This window comes from Marmota marmota, unplaced genomic scaffold (genome assembly GCF_001458135.2).
Source record: "Marmota marmota marmota unplaced genomic scaffold, marMar, whole genome shotgun sequence".
In the NCBI taxonomy this organism is placed as follows: Eukaryota; Metazoa; Chordata; class Mammalia; order Rodentia; family Sciuridae; genus Marmota; species Marmota marmota.
Window position 1 is genome coordinate 7,556,391 of NW_026000294.1, and position 16,213 is coordinate 7,572,603.

At 35.3% G+C, this 16,213-nt stretch overlaps 1 protein-coding gene and 1 long non-coding RNA gene across 10 annotated transcripts in view; one reads left to right on the forward strand and one right to left on the reverse strand.

The window, feature by feature from the left end:
- Mtmr8 (myotubularin related protein 8) overlaps positions 1–16,213 on the forward strand; it is a 128,570-nt gene that overhangs the window by 54,492 nt on the left and 57,865 nt on the right. For 5 of the 8 annotated variants that reach the window (XM_048797239.1, XM_048797240.1, XM_048797242.1 and 2 more), the window contains 4 exons: positions 1,401–1,526; positions 2,557–2,606; positions 6,152–6,352; positions 8,942–9,070. In XM_048797239.1, coding sequence (XP_048653196.1) covers positions 1,401–1,526; positions 2,557–2,606; positions 6,152–6,352; positions 8,942–9,070 — 506 coding nt within the window. Of the gene's footprint in view, positions 1–1,400; positions 1,527–2,556; positions 2,607–6,151; positions 6,353–8,941; positions 9,071–11,486; positions 14,931–16,213 lie in introns of those variants that run through there. The other 3 variants (XM_015501671.2, XM_048797243.1, XM_048797244.1) reach the window with 3 other exon arrangements.
- LOC125614440 overlaps positions 1–16,213 on the reverse strand; it is a 123,952-nt gene that overhangs the window by 38,387 nt on the left and 69,352 nt on the right. The gene's annotated exons all lie outside the window — the stretch shown is intronic.

The window sequence follows — 16,213 nt, forward strand, 5'->3', positions numbered from 1 at the left end:
GCTTTTTTTTTTTTTTTTTTAACTTCAGGAACTCATGGTCCTTTCATGATTTTAGCAGCTCCTCGACTGTTTTTCCTATATCCAAATTTGTGTTCTACCAAGCCATTTTCCTTGCTGCTACCACAATGATCTTTTGAAAGTGCACATCTGATTATGATACTTCTTTGCTTTCATAACCTTATAGTTTCCCTCTTGCCACCAGATAAAATGCATATTTGTTCATCTTATCCTTGTCCTCTTGGCCAGCTCTGTTTCTCATCTTTCCCTCACTCCCAGCCCAAACTTAATGGTAACCAGCTATTTAAGAGTTCCTAACCTGTGTCATGCCTCCTTGCATACGTATTTGCTGTCATTTTTTTACCCTGATGGAATGTCCTTTCCTTGTAGTCAGTCTGGCAAATGCCTATTCAACTGAAAACATCCATTTTAGTTATCTGTTCTCTTTGTTTATCTTTTGTGCTTTGTTGTACCTGTCATGGAATTTTATTGTTTTATTTATCACCAGTTCGCAATAATTTGTTCTAGAGTTTGTCTCCTTTGCATTCCTAGTGCACACTGTAGTGTCTCTTGTACGTTGAGCAGCGACTGACATATATATGCAAATGAATGAATACGTGAATTAATTAGTATATTTTTCCTTCTTCACCTAAGGATGTCCTACTCTTTCTTTGAGGCTCAAGTTCCCCCAGCTCCTGCAAAAGGACATATTTACCACACATTACACTCTAGCAGTTGTTTTTCCAGTGTCTTATAATTATTTACCTTTGGGCACTGTGACTAGTTTGTGGGCTCCTCAAAGGTAGAAATTGATTATCATATTTGTATCTCTAATACATAGTACTTACCTGGCACATGCAGTTACATAATTAAGCCTTAGAATTAGTAAATGAATAATCAAAATCTGCCATTGCCAAAATTGCTCAGGTCTTTACATTATTCTGATTGGAAAGAAACCAAGCTAAGGCAAGCAAGCTCTTCTATCTTATGTTGGGAGGGTTTGTTAGTAAGACTAGATAGCTATAGGAAATCTTTATTAGATCTGGGACTGGGATGTGGATTTGTCCTGTGTTTTTGAGCATGAATTTCTCCTTCTACCCACTCTTCCTCTGAGAATTGATACTTATTTTTATGGACTTAGGTTTTCCCTTGTTTTTCTTTTATCCCATATTAGGTATTGTTTTCTTATTTTATTTTCCTATTATGTAAGCTTTCCTTCTTCTCATATATATACTCTTTCTTTCATTCCCCCTAAAGGATTCTGATATTATGTAAAGAAATTAATGTAACCCAGTTAGATAAATGTCTCTGTGCTATCAGGACAGTATTGACAGCCCTATTATTAGTCCAGCATGCTAAGCAAAGGTGGTTTATTGTATTTTTTTTTTGCCCTGTTTTCACAGGCAGTAAAAGTAGAAAAGGCCAATGTTTTAGTCCATTGTTCTGATGGGTGGGACCGCACAGCACAAGTCTGCTCTGTGGCCAGCATTCTTCTAGATCCATTTTATAGGACATTCAAAGGACTCATGGTAAGAGAGCAGTGATTGCATTTTACTTTGTGTCAGTAGCGGTTTGTGAATAAATTAATAAAAGAACTCTCAACTAACTTGTCCCATTTTTTTTACAAGAATGAGCTTTAAATCTATAAAAAAAGCTATATTTTAGTTTAGCTACTCTAAACAAAGCATATATAGTCTGTATACTTTCTGTTGTGCATTTAATGTACTTCATTACCCATTAGAAGTTAAGTTGTATACAACAGGCTGTTATAAAGTATAGGAAAGGCTCAGAAAGTTTGTAAAGCTGAATGGTTAACAGTAAAATGGACTGCCTAATAAGGTCATCCTCTGTAACATATCTATGTGAACATCAGACTCATGGTTGTTTTCTTGTGTTGAAGCCAATGCTACTTTGTTGATCTTCCTAAAAAAGAGAACTGATAATCATGGTTTATCCTCATTTCTTTAGTTTTTTTTTTTTTTTTGCATGTGTGTATATGTAGTACTAGGGATTGAATCTAGGGGTGCTTTACCACTGTGCTATATCCCCACCCCTTTTTATTTTCTATTTTGAGACAGGATTTCATTAAGTTGCTAAGGTTGGTCTCCAAATTATGATCCTCCTTCCTCAGTCTTCTGCATAACTGGGATTACAGGCATGTACCACCACTCCTAGCCTAGAATTTTCTTTTAACCTTTGAAAATTATTTCATTCTTAGTACAAACTCAAATTCTGCCTTTGGATTCTTATTTTTTATGGGTTGAGTTTAACATTGTGCATAAGCACATGATTACATTTAATTATGGTGTCACGTAAAGGCCAAAAAAAGTGACACTAGATACAAATCCAATGTAATTTCTCCTGAGCGCATATGAAGTTTGAAGGCAACCTATATATATGCCTATAATTGTAATCAAAGTTACATACTTATCATTTTGGAAATTAACTTTATTTTCTTATCAACTCATTCATTTCAGCAAAATGTTTTGATATTCTTGTGTGTATTGTTATTTTATGATTTTCCTAATGCAAAAATCTTCTTTTTGTATAAAAATGAAGATTCTAATAGAGAAGGAATGGATATCTATGGGCCACAAGTTCTCACAAAGGTAAAAATATCTTTATTTTGAAGGAGGGATGTGTGAAGAGTTCATTTGGGTAAGATTTAATAAAATCCAGATTTACCAATTTGGTATTGTGTAGGAAGAAACAGAAATTTGAACATGACCCTAAATGTCTTTCATCAAGAAAAAAGTATTTCAGGGTATTAAGTCTACAAAGGTGATCAGAATATCATCTCTGTTTTGAAGGAATACAAGTAATTATATTCAATTGTTAAATATTTTAGGAAAGAAAAGCTTTCATGGGCCACAGAGAAAAGTGCTTAACTCTATGTAAAGAGGTCAGAGAAAAACATAAAGGAATGTTATCTATTCTGGTGTAAAGGTGGCTTCCTGGAATAGTGCATATAAACTGAGCTTTAAAGTAGTAGGTGTTAGATAGAAAGAGGAAAACATTCCAGAATTGATGTGTGTGAAACCATAAAGGCGTTAAATAGAATGGTTTATTTGAGGAACTGCAAGTGATCCAGTGTCACTAGATCATAAAGTACAGAGGGGGAGAATAGAGGCAATGAATCTAGTAAAGGGAGGCTAGGAAGGAGGTGATCTTCAAGGCCCTGTTTTTTGCTCCTTCCTTCTTCCCTCCTCCCTCCCTCCATTCCTTCCTTCCTCCTTTCTTCCCTAAAAGTTTTGAATATTTTTCTCTACTTAGTAAAGCTATAATGGAGAACTTTGAACAGGGAAATGGTATAGAAAATTGAGATTGGAGGTAAGGGGATGAATTAGAGATTTATCACAATTTATGAAGGCCCAAAATAAAAAGACAGAGGCCACTACAACAGATACAAGGATATTTGGGAAGTAGAACTTATAGAAAGAATCAGGAAATGAAAGAAAAAGGTTAGCAGAACTTGCAAGTTTTTAAGCCTTAGTTTGCTGGGTTTACTGAGAGAATGTAGAACTATAATACAGGGCAAGTGTTGGGGAAAAGGTGTTTTGAATTTAGGACCTATTTGGCATGGAGCATCTAAGACATGTCCACTAAGCAGACTCCTCAGTACTAATTCAGAATTTCCTAGTTCTGGATTTGACAGAGAGGATTAGAGATTTGAGAGTTAATCTGCTTGTGAATGGCATTTTGGGCTATGGCTTCAGATAAGATCGCTCAAAAAGTTGTCTGTAGAATAACCAAGTGATAGGACAAAGCCTTGGATGATACACTTGAAGATTTATTGAAGAAAAGAATCCCATGAAGGTGACTGAAAGAGTTGTTGGAGAGGTAAGAATAAATCTAAGGAAACAAAAGAAAAAAATGAGAGGAGAACTCCCATGAGTAGTCAGCAGTGTCACATAACCCAGTATAACCCAGTAAGGCAATATGACAATTTTGCAATATGTGGGTTTGAATGATCCTTAGTGATAACCAGTTGAGTAAAGTGGTGGAAGTAGAAGCCAAAAAACAGTGAAAAGAGGCATGAATAAGCAATAGAGAAGTAGAATGTGAATGTATAATTCTCTTCCTAAGAATCAAGTTCCCAAAGGGGGTGGATGAGAAGGGATTGTGCCTAGATAGGTTATGAGGTTGAGTATTTGGGTATTTAAAGGCAGGAGAGATTTGAGCAATATTCTTTGTAGAGAAGAAATAAATATTAAAGAAGATAAGGTTGAAGATTTAAGAGATGATGCATTTTTGGTAGTTAAGACTTCTAAGGAGTTGGGAAGAGGCGAAAGCTCCGGTCCAAATGAAAAGATTAACTAGAACTATAACTAAGGACCTACCTCTTCCATGGAGACTGGATGGAAATACAGGAGGAGAATGAATGTGTCAGGGACACTTGTTAGACATTTTGAACTTAATGAACTTGATCTTTTGTAGTAAACCATAGATCTAGGGTAAAAGAAGATGTGAAATGGGTTAGAGGTTTAAGAAGGTAGCTTAAAACTTTCAAGAGCTTTAAGGATGATGAGAAAATTGTTTTCAGGACAATTATTATTTGGGAACATTTGAGTCTTGACTTAATGTGGAGATTTAATTTTGAATGGGATGAATTTATATGATTTTATAGCTTCTTTAAGTATTAGGATGTAAGAGAAGAGAAGCTAGCTTTTTAGGCTGATATGTGATTGAGTTTTGATGAATAATGACAAAAAGACCAAAAAAATTGAAGAAAATGGGGAGACAATAGTTGTTGGGACATACAATGAAGTCTAGGTTGGATAAGGAACAAAGGGAAGCCAATAAGGATCTGGCTGGTGGAGAGACCTTTTTTGATAAGGGCTAGAGGAGGTTAAACAAAAGTATGTTTGGGAATGTATATGTTTTCCAGAGTAATTTATTTAGATTAAAATTTCAGAGGTGGGGTAAGAACTTCTGGGTGGTTTCAAGAACCAGACTACAGCCATGGACTCAGGATGCTGATGTGGAACAGAGGTGAAGATCGGTGAAGATAATTATATTTCCGTTAGTTAAGGAAACTTTCAGTTTAGCCAGTGTTGTCATGTTCAACAGCACCAAAGAGAAATATGTAAAACAGGAGTGAAAATCTTCAGATAATATTGGTAAAAGACAATATTGAGGAAAGGGAAGGTAATAATCTAAACAGTATGACCCATATTGGAAGTATTTTTTTAACTCCCAGTAAGTATTTATTGATAAACATGTGGAAGACACTACGAAGAATTTTTTTAAAAATGTGAAACAAATCAGTATTCCACTGTGAATGCCTTTATGACCAACCAAGTTGTTTATATCCAGGATCCACTGGGATTAGTGGTGTGTGAATGTATTTTTTTTAAATAATGTGAAATGAGTAGTAGTTTGAAAGCAGCAATATGAGCAAGGAGAAGATTGATTGCACTTCCGCCCTGTTTTAGGATTAGGGTATGTGGAAAATTGGAACGATTAGTACTCATCATTGATTTGGGGCCCAAGAAGAGGTGGTGTCCTTGGTGAGTCAGGTTGCAGTTATATCAGAAAGCAGAGAACATTCAGCATACAGGCTGAGGATGACATGTTGATTTCCAGTGGGATAGGATTTCCAGTAGATTGTAGAGTTGGTAAAGAGGATATTATGAGGGAGAAAACATTACTCAGTTCTGAGATGAAATTTCATTCGCAAATTTAATAATTTTCATTATCTATTTTGTGCCAGGCACTGTGCAGTGAACAATTTGGTGTGGTCCTTGCTCACATTAAGCTAAACATAGCTGTTTAAATTTAAATTAATTTAAATTTAATACAATTAAAAATTCATTTTCTCAGTTAAACTAATGACATCACAGTGACTCTAGTATTGACATTACTACTGTAGAAAATTTCCATCATTGCAGAAAGTCCTGTTGGAGAGAGAGTATAAGAGAAAGCAGACAAATGACCAAACGGTCTTAAAGTCTAGAGAATAATGAAGGACACCAGTGGCTAAGGGGCTTACTATGATTAACTGGTTTTGAGATTCTGGATGGCACTTTGACTTGAGATATTTTCTTGCCAATGCCAGCAGAGACACAAAGTGAACTTTTTATAGCCTTCTACAGACAGTTTAATCCCCTGATGCTAACCAGTATCTTTCTTTACCATGATTTGCATTTCTCAGGTGTGGCCACCTGGATGGGGACTCTAAAGAAGTGTCCCCTATCTTCACCCAGTTCCTAGACTGTATTTGGCAATTAATGGAACAGTTTCCCTGTGCCTTTGAATTTAATGAAAGCTTTCTGCTGGAGATCCATGACCATGTTTTCTCCTGCCAATTTGGAAACTTCCTTGGAAACTGCCAAAAGGATCGGGAAGATCTAAGGTGAATTCATTTTGTGAGAAAACACTGAATAGAGAGAAGAATGCACTCACCACTCTGAATTTTAGACAGCAATCAGGGAAATGGGAGGAGATAACAATAATGAAAAGAGCTTTTGAATCATAAAGCACTCAATGTTTGCACAGGGATCTCTTGGCACCTCAGACTCCTCATCTGTAAAATAGAGATCATAATGCCTACTTTCCAGGGCAATCAGGAGGAGCCAATAAAATAGGGAATATAAAAGGGCTGCTATAGGATCAGGGATGGTGAAGGGAAGGTACTGGGAAATGAGATTTATCAAATTGTGTGCATATATGAATATGACATAATGAATCCTGCTATTATGTATAATTATAATGCACCAATAAAAATTAAAAACATAGAATCAATCATTGAGGTATGAATGGTCATTACCCACAATCCTTTTCACTTGTATCAGAGATCACAAACTGACAGCTCATAGACCCAGCCCAGCCCAACAGTTGTGGTTTGTTTAGTCTGTGAGTATTTAAAATGTGAATTCAGTTGCCAACGTTTAAGTGTTAGAGAATTTAACATCAAATCCAGTTAATTTAGGATTTTTTAAAAAGTAGATAAGCTGTTTTACCAAAATATTCTGAAAAACCAGGAACTCTGTCAACACTGGTCCTATATTCTCTTATATCAATAATTAACTAGAGCTAAATAGCAGCTCCTGCCTTTGAATGGGACAAATTCTCATTGGCTACAGTTCTTGCCACTCCCTATTGTTCAATCCTAGCCTACTTGTAATGTTATCTGTCCAGTTCTTGTAGTCAGTTTAACTTTGTTACCCTGGCTTGAACCAACATCCCCATGATGTAGAAAACATAAATAGTTTATGAGATTCACAAGGTGTGGAGCACGTCTGAGCATCACTCTTCTTATTTTAGAGGCAGAGAAAACATTTCACAACTATTGGCTGCGTTAACAGCTCAGGTTCTTGGGCCCTTTCATGACATAGCCTAGATGGCATCTGCTCTCCATGATTCCATTATTTTTCTTGACAACATAGAGAACAGCAATGAAGCTTTCTGCTTTAACGTGTATTTACTTAGATGCTTCCTTGCATACATACATACCTATCTATCTCCCTCCTCACTCTGTTTTGCCACAAGACCTTTGTCACTCACTCTCTTCCCAAATGATTTTACACCTGTTCTTTCTACCAACTGGCTGTCCATTTTTTCCATAATTTTTTCCCTTCTTAAAATGAGATTAATATATCTGGACCCATTTCCCACACAATTCTGAATCTCAATGTTAAAGTAGAAAAGTTGAACATTTTAATATATGTTAAAATACTGATTGCTTAAAATAAGCAGAACTGTCATTCACTCATGAAAGGAAAAGCATAAGCCTTAGTTAGAATAAGGTAGTCCAAAATACAAACTTTGAATCTGTCACCTATTAGCTATGTGAGCTTAGGCTACTTAATTTTTTATCTTATATTAGTAATTTAGAACTAAACACCTCACAGGATTTTATTATAAAGATTTAAGGAAGTATTTTGGATAAATAGTCTGGAACAGTAATTTGACACATAGGTAATAATAAATATTAGTTACCTTAACTCTGGAAGATTTGTTGTTGTTTTTAACCAGTGACAGATAAGGAAGATGGATATAAAGGGCCTTTAGCCTGACTGAAATGGTCTGTGGGTTGTAAAAGTTACAGGACCACAATTTTAGGTACTACCACCTATAGTACTCTTCTTCATTCTCCTCCTCCAGCTTTCTTCAACACAGTGTGTACAAATGACCTTTCCATGTATGGTTACATACAGATCTCATTGGGACCAGTGGATCCCATGTATTTTGAAGTGTTAAATAAGGAACTTCCTTATTGGTTGATCAGGTTACTTGCAGTCCTAATTAAAGTAGAAGAATCAGTCTTGCCATATAAATACCACAATCTTTGTTTACCTACCTGGGATAACTCAAAAATATTTGCTAGCATAAACTGCCAATTGTCTTTCACTGTCTTCAACCTTCTGAAGGGAGAAGAAACTGGAAACATGGGCGAACCATAAATATTCCATCTAGGATTTCCATTTCTTAAAATACAAGACGTTTTAAAAAATCCAATATTTTTTGTGATGCTAGGGATTGAACCCAGGGCCTTGTGCATGCTAGGCAAGCACTCTACCAACTGAGTTATATCCAACCCCAAATCCAATATTTTTAAAACTGGAAAGGTCATCATTTCATAGAATCCTAGATTTGGAAGACATGTTAGAGGCAACATTGAACAGACAAGGAAACAGGCCCAGAAACAGCTAGGAAATTTTCTAAGATCATGTAGCCACATCCACAGCAAACACTGGACTTAGAACTCTTGCTATCTAATTTGGAACTCTTACTAACATTTTATTCATTTTAAAGATGGATAAATTGGAGCCCAGAAATCTGTTCCTCTACCAACATTCATTAGCCACTTATTTCAGTTTTCCTTCTTTCTTGAGTTGGGCTACTTATTAGTAATATTTGACTAAATATAAAGTTCAGCAGTACTGTTGAGATTACTTGCTTATTGTTTGTAATTTTTTGGCTTGTTTTTCTTTTCTAACAGAGTCTATGAGAAAACACATTCTGTGTGGCCTTTCTTGGTTCAGAGGAAACCAGACTTCAGGAATCCCCTCTATAAAGGTTTCACTGTATATGGAGTGCTCAATCCTAGTACTGTGCCTTACAACATTCAGTAAGTTTTTAAGTTCCCTCTATTATTTTAGCAGGCCCTGGGGTCTTAGCTGCCTTGCCTGTCCTTAGATAGCTGCCATCATTTTCACAAGCCTGGCTATGGAATAGGACAATCTGTCCCAATATGATTTATTCTTTGCCACCTCTTATAAGAGCTCAATCCTGTTTGTTTTTTTGGTCTGTGCTATTAGTTGCTGTATTAATTAGCTTCTTATTTCTATAATGACATACCTGAAGCAATTAACTTGTAAAGATAAAAGGTTTATATTGATTCATGGTTCTGGATGTTTTAGTCCAAAATCAAGTGCCATATTGCTTTGGTTCTCTGGAGAGGGCAGTACATCAAGGCAGAGCAAACTGCTCACCACATAAACCAGGAAGCAGAGCAATGAAAGAGGAAGAAGAAACCAGGGTCCCATAATCCCCTTCTAGACTATACATCCAATAACCTACAGATATCTCACTAGGCCCCACCTCCTAAAAGTTCCACAGCCTCACAATACCACCCTGGGCATCAAGCTTCCAAGACATGGACGTTTGAGGGAGCACTTATTCAAACCATAGCATGTGCTTGGGGAAAATAAAAGAGAAATAATAATTGACGTATAGGAATGTAACCAGTCAGGGATGCAGATTGTTTTATTTCTTTAGTCTTTCCATGTATCTTCTATTTTTCCTTTCCCATCCTTTTCTACAACAAAGAAAAAAATGAAAGAAATAGTGCTGGTAGTATGTGCTATATTTTTCCAAAGCCTCAACAGGCTGAAGTGCTCACAAACTGAGAGGAGGAGAATACATTTATTAGCTATAATAACTTATTTTGGAGGTTATTTAGTATTTTATAGTATATAAAATTTTTATCATTTCTGAATAGAGATGGATTTACTTTCTTTGAAATTTGGATGTATTTCCTTTTCTTAACTAATTATTCTGGCTAGAACTTCCAATGTAGTGTTGCATAAAAGTAGTATAAGCAGGTATCCTTGTCCTATTCCTAACCTTTAGTGTTTCTCCGTTGAGTGAAGTTAACTCTAGGTTTTTCACAAACACCCTCTCCATGTTTAGCACATCCCCTTCTGTACTTAGTTTGTTGAGTGCTTTCATGAAGAAAGGATGCTAGAGTATGTCAGATATTTGTCCTGTACCAACTGAGATGATTATGTGTTTTCCTCTTATTGCTATTAATGTGGTTTGTTATATTGTTTGATTTTCATTGTGCTGAACTGCCTTTGCTTTCCTGGGGTAAATATCACTTACTCGTGGTGTATAATCCTCTTAATATGGTGCTCCATTTGGTTGCCTAGTATACTGTTGAGAATTTTTGCATGTATATTCATAAAGAACATTGATCTGAAGTTTTGTTTTCTTGTGATTTCTTTAGCTTTAGTGTCAGAATAACGCTAGTCTTGTAGAATGAATTAGGGAGTTTTAAAATTAAAGCCTTAAAATTTATTCTTTAAATATTTCTTAGAATTCACCAGTGAATTTGTTTCTTGGGATGTTTTTGTTTCCTAATTAATGCCTCTACTTCTAGATCTGTTCAGATTTCTTATTTCTTCTTAGATCACTTTTCGGCAGTTATGTTTTTCTAGAAATTTATTTATTTCATCTGTTTAATTTTGGCATAAAATTATTCATAGTATCCTCTTCTCATCTTTATTTCTGTATGATAAGGAATAGTATCCCCAGTTTAATTTTTGGTTGACTTCTGTTTCTCCTTTTAAAAATCATTTTAGCTTAAAGATTTGTATCTTATGTTGATCTTTTCAAAGACCCAACTTTGGTTTTATTGATTTACAGTTTTTCTATTCATTATTTCATGTATCTTTGTTCTAATATTTATTATTTCTTTCATTTTCTAGTTTTGGGTTTTATTTGCTCATCTATTTCTCTATTGTTAATGTGTAATGTTATTGATTTGAAGTGCAAGTAAAAATTAAATTTGAAAACTATTAATTTCATGTATAGCAATAAATATCCCTTTTAGCACTGCTTTCTCTGAATCCCATGTTTTGGTATGCTGTATTTTTATTTTCATTCATCTAAAAGTATTTTTGGATTCCCTCACAACATATTCTTTGATCCAATAGTTGTTTAACAATGTATTGTTTAATTTTCACATATTTGAATTTTCCAGTTTTGTTACTGATTTCTAATTTATTCCATTGTAGTTAGAGAATGTATTTTTATTATTTCAAAGTTTTTGAATTTATTCAGTCATGTTCTGTGGCCTAATATATGTTCTGAACTGAAGAATGATGTGTCTTCTGACAATAATGTGTATGATTTGAGGAAAATGACTATTCTCTAATTATTGGATAGAGTGTTCTACATATATCTTTAGGTATGCTTGATTTATAATGTTGTTCAAGTCTCTGTTTCTTATTGATCTGTCTAGTTTTTTCTATTCTTTATAGAAAATGGAAGACGGGTGTTGTGGCACACACCTGTAATCCCAGTGGCTAGGGAGGCTGAAGCAGGAGGATCACAAATTGAGGCCAGTATCACCAACTTAGCAAAGCCCTAAGCAACTTAGACTCTGCTAAAAAAATAAATAATAATAAAGGGATTGGGGTGTAGCTCGTGGTAAAGTGCTTCTGGGCTCAATCTCTAGTACCAAAAAAACAAAAGGAAATAGAAAATGGGATATTGAAGTTTCCATTTTGTAACAATATTTGACTTAAAAGACTCATTTGTCCTTAGTAAAAACACACCAACTATTTTGGTTATTATTTTCATGGCATATATGTTTCTATCCATTTAATTTTCTCACTTTGAATCAAAAGGGAGTCTAGTGAAAACAACATTAATTTGGATCATGTATTTTTAAAGCCTATTTTACCAATCAAATTAGTAGAAACTGTTTAAGACCATTATTATGAAGAGTTTCTACTAATTTGTTTTTTCCCTATGAATGGGCAATACTTTTGTTTCTTTCTAGCAACTCTTAAAACTTTATCAAACAACAGATCAATTGAATATTATAATGTAGTAATCCTGGTAATCAGATTCTCACTTGGAAACTAAAGGGATTCTAGTGAAGTTTTTGTTGCTGTTTGTTGGGTTGAGGGTGCAATGGTTGGTTTAGTAGCTTTTTAAAAATATATTTTTAGTTGTAGGTGGACACAATGCCTTTATTTTTTTTTATGTATCCTTTGTCCTGTATATTTACTGAATTCTCTTTTGCACTAGCTTACTGGTCAGCTAGTAATATAACAGATAATTCCATTTGTGTCTCCCAAAAATATTTCCCAGTTTTTGTGGATTGGCTTTATGTTGGTGTACACCTTCAATGCTTAGCCACACCATTCATAACTCTGCCTTGGTCTTCATTTTCTGCTTGTATAGAACCTAAAAATCAGCCACAGATGAAAGATTAGTGTCTTAAATATTTTTGAGTATGTGTTCAGCCCTGAGCAAGTGCTTAGACTTCTATATTCTCTGATATATGCAGGAGCTTTTCCAAGCCCTTATTCTCTTATCTATCTCCTTCCCTAGTTGCTTCCTTTTCAGGATTTTCATTCTCTGCTGATTGTCCCATCTATCATCAGGTGGCTGTCACTGGTATACTGTCAACAAATATCATACAGGCTACTATGCTAACTCTGTAAGACATTTCCAAGGTGGACAAAACAAAAAACAAGGCCCTGAGCCCATCCTTGCGGGCCAGGAGACAATTGAAAATATATAATCACAATTTTTGAGATTAAGGTCTATATTGCCCATCTGGCAGCAGAAATTTACCTAAGCAAAGTGGCCCACCATCCCCAAGGTTACCACTAAGTTGGGTTATGGAATAGCAGGGAGATAAATCAAAATGTTTTAGCAATCTCTTACCAAAATTTTGTTGCTTCTTCTTTCATTATGCATTCCCCTGATTATTTTAAATTTTATTAGATTCTAGAGTTTTGGAAAATGTAATTCTTATAGTTTTTGCTTGCTTAGTCATTCTTTTAGTGGAAGGATAGAGTTTTGAAGTTCTCTACTCCATGATGTTATCAATGTTATCTACTTCAACAATGTTATCAATGATAGATATTTTTTGTCACCATTATTATTACTGGCTTTGGGTGTTCCAGGTGGGGGTTCCAGTTGGGGAATTGATATAGTTTACATGTGATTATTGATAAATGTAATACCAGAAATTCTTCTGCATTTCTTCAGAAATCAAAATTAAATCGAGTGAAAACTGGAATAGATATATTTCCCCTACTCCTTCCACTAAGTAAACTACCCCTGTATATCATAAAACCAATATTAAACTACAATAAAAGACACATAGAAGGAGGCAAATTGAGTAGACTTCACAAGTCAGAAGAAACAATATGATGGCAAGTTCTACGGTTTTCTTTTTGCCTCGTATGTCCCAGACTTGGACCTAAAGAAGGTGGTAGCACAGAAAAGCCAAGGGCATGAAAACCCAAAGAATCCTGTTCTGTCTAGCTAAAGAACCAGGAAAGAGACAGCCTACTAAGACAGAAATCCTTAGACAATAATAGCTCTCTTCTTGTTATACCCTACAGAAAGAAAAAAAAAAAAAAAACTGGCACCCCAACCAATCCACAAAGGCCAAATTAGGAGTCAATATTTCTGCCCTCATCAAGCTGGAATAAACACCTAAATATCCCTGTACCTCCCCACTGGTGGTGTTAGAGAAGGCCAAATGGGGATTGGGATTTTCATCCCCAGTGTGTACTTCCCTTCCTCTAATGTTAGTGAGACCATGTGGAGAGCCTGGACTTCTACTTTCACTCAATAGGAATATGGTATTTGTCCCCCTTCCTACTTGGATAGTATCAGAAGAAGCCTTTTGAGAGTCAGGAATTTCACCACCACCCAGCATTAATGAGGCCATGCCTTGTGGTATCATTGGAGGTATCATGGGGAAAGGTAATGAGGCATATCTGTGTATCTTATGATGTTATCAGCATATGTCTAGTGGGAATCCTGCCACTTTTCTTCCATTTAGTAGTACTTTGGAGGCCCTCCCCAACTCAAGTGTCAATATAGGCTAAGTGAAGAGCTTCAACTTATACTCCCTCCTGACCTATAATGAGGAGGAACTTCCTACTTTGTTGTCCCAAGCCAGAAGAGGGCCATAGGAAACAAGCCTGGTTAAACAGAAAATCTAATTAAAATTCAGAGACTCTTAACAACATTCCCCAAATGTCTATTTAATGTGAAAATCAGTCATCAGAACAAAAGTGTTGAAAATATCAACTTGAATGAAAAAGGTAGTACATGCCAATACAAGATGACAGTGATGTTAGAATTATCTGACAAATATTTTAAACAGCAATCTTCAAGATTCCTCAAGAAGCAATTCAAAACTTACTTGAAATAAATTTTTATAAGTCTCAGCAAAGAAATTGAAGATACCCTGGCATGGTAGCACATGACTATAATCCCAGCTATTCAGGGGACTAAGGCAGGAATATTTTAAGTTGAGGCCAGCCTGGGCAAACTGGTGTGAAACTATCTCCAAAAAAATTTTTAAAGGGCTAGGGATATAGATCAGTGGTAGAGTACTGACCTGCATGTGTGAGGCCAAGGGTTTAATCCCCAATACTACCAAAAAATAAAGAAAAACTGAAGATATGAAAGAACCAAATGGAAATCGTATAATGGAGTAATACAGTAACAGCAATGAAAACACAATAGGCTCAATAGCAGAATGGAAGGGAGAAATGAAAGAATTTGAACTTAAGTAAAAATAGGAGTAAGAGGGGGAAAAGTGTAAGAGAAAACTGACTGAAAAAAAAAAAAACAAACAAAACCTCAGTGGGACAATAAGAAACAAACTAACCCTGGTATCACTGGACACTTGGAAGTAGTGGGCAAAGACAGAGGTGCTGAGGGAATACTCAAAGCAATACAGTTATCTCTTAGAATCCAATGGGAATTGATTCCAGAAACACTACCCGCTGTGGAAACCAAAATCCATGAGTGCTCAAGTCCCTTACATAAAATGGCCTAGAATTTGCCTATAACTAGTGCACAGTCTCCCGAATACTTTAAATCATCTTATAATACCTAATACAATGTAAATGCTATATAAATAATGGTTATACAGTATTATTTTATACTAACAAAAAATCTGTACATGTTCAGTAAAGATCAACCATCATAGGCCTAATTACATTTGTTTTTGATAGTAGCGATTGAATCCAGAGATACTCAACCACTGAGCCACACATCCCCAGCCCTTTTTATTTTGAGACAGGGTCTCACTGAGTTGCTTAGGGCCTCCCAAAGTTGCTAAGTCTTTCTTTGGACTTGTCATCCTCCTGCTTCAGCCTCTTGAGCCACTGGGATTGCAGGTATGTGCTACTACTCTTGGTCTAACTACACTTTTGTTCAGCAAATGGTTGAATTTACAGATGCAGAACCTATAGATATGGAGGATAAGTGTAATGGCTGAAAATATCCCAAATATGGTAAAAGACATAGACCTATAGATTCAACAAGATGTGTTACTATCAAGTAGAATAAACCCAAAATTCACACCAAGAAATATCATAGTCAAACTTATTAAAACAACAAAAACATTCTTGAAAACAACAACAGAGAAATGACACCTTAAAAGGGAAAACCATTCAAATGACAACAGATTTCTCACCAGAAATCAGGGAAGCCAGAAAGAAGGTCTCATTTTAAGCACTGAACAAAAAGAACTATCAATGGAGAATTTTTAACTGATGAAAATATCCTTCAGGATTGAAAGAAAGATGAATACATTTTCAGATGAAAGTAAACTAAGAATGTATTGGTAGCAGACATACCCTAAAAGAAAAGCCTAAAAAATTTCTCTAATGAGAAAGGAAATGATAAAACAAGGAATCTTGAAACATCAGAAAGGAAGAAGGAACAATGGAAAGAATAAAAATGTGTAAGTATGATAGACTTTCTCCTCTTGAATTGTCTAAATTATTTAACATTAGAATCAAAAAGTAAAACATTGACGATATGGCTCTACATATATAGAGATAAAATATTTAAGACAATTTTAAATGGAGGAGAAGAAAGGGATGTAAAGAGAAGAAGGGTTTGTACACTTCACTCAAACTTATAAAATATCAATACTAGTAGACTGTGATAATCCACTCATACACACACACATACTGTTTGATTAGAGAAACATTTA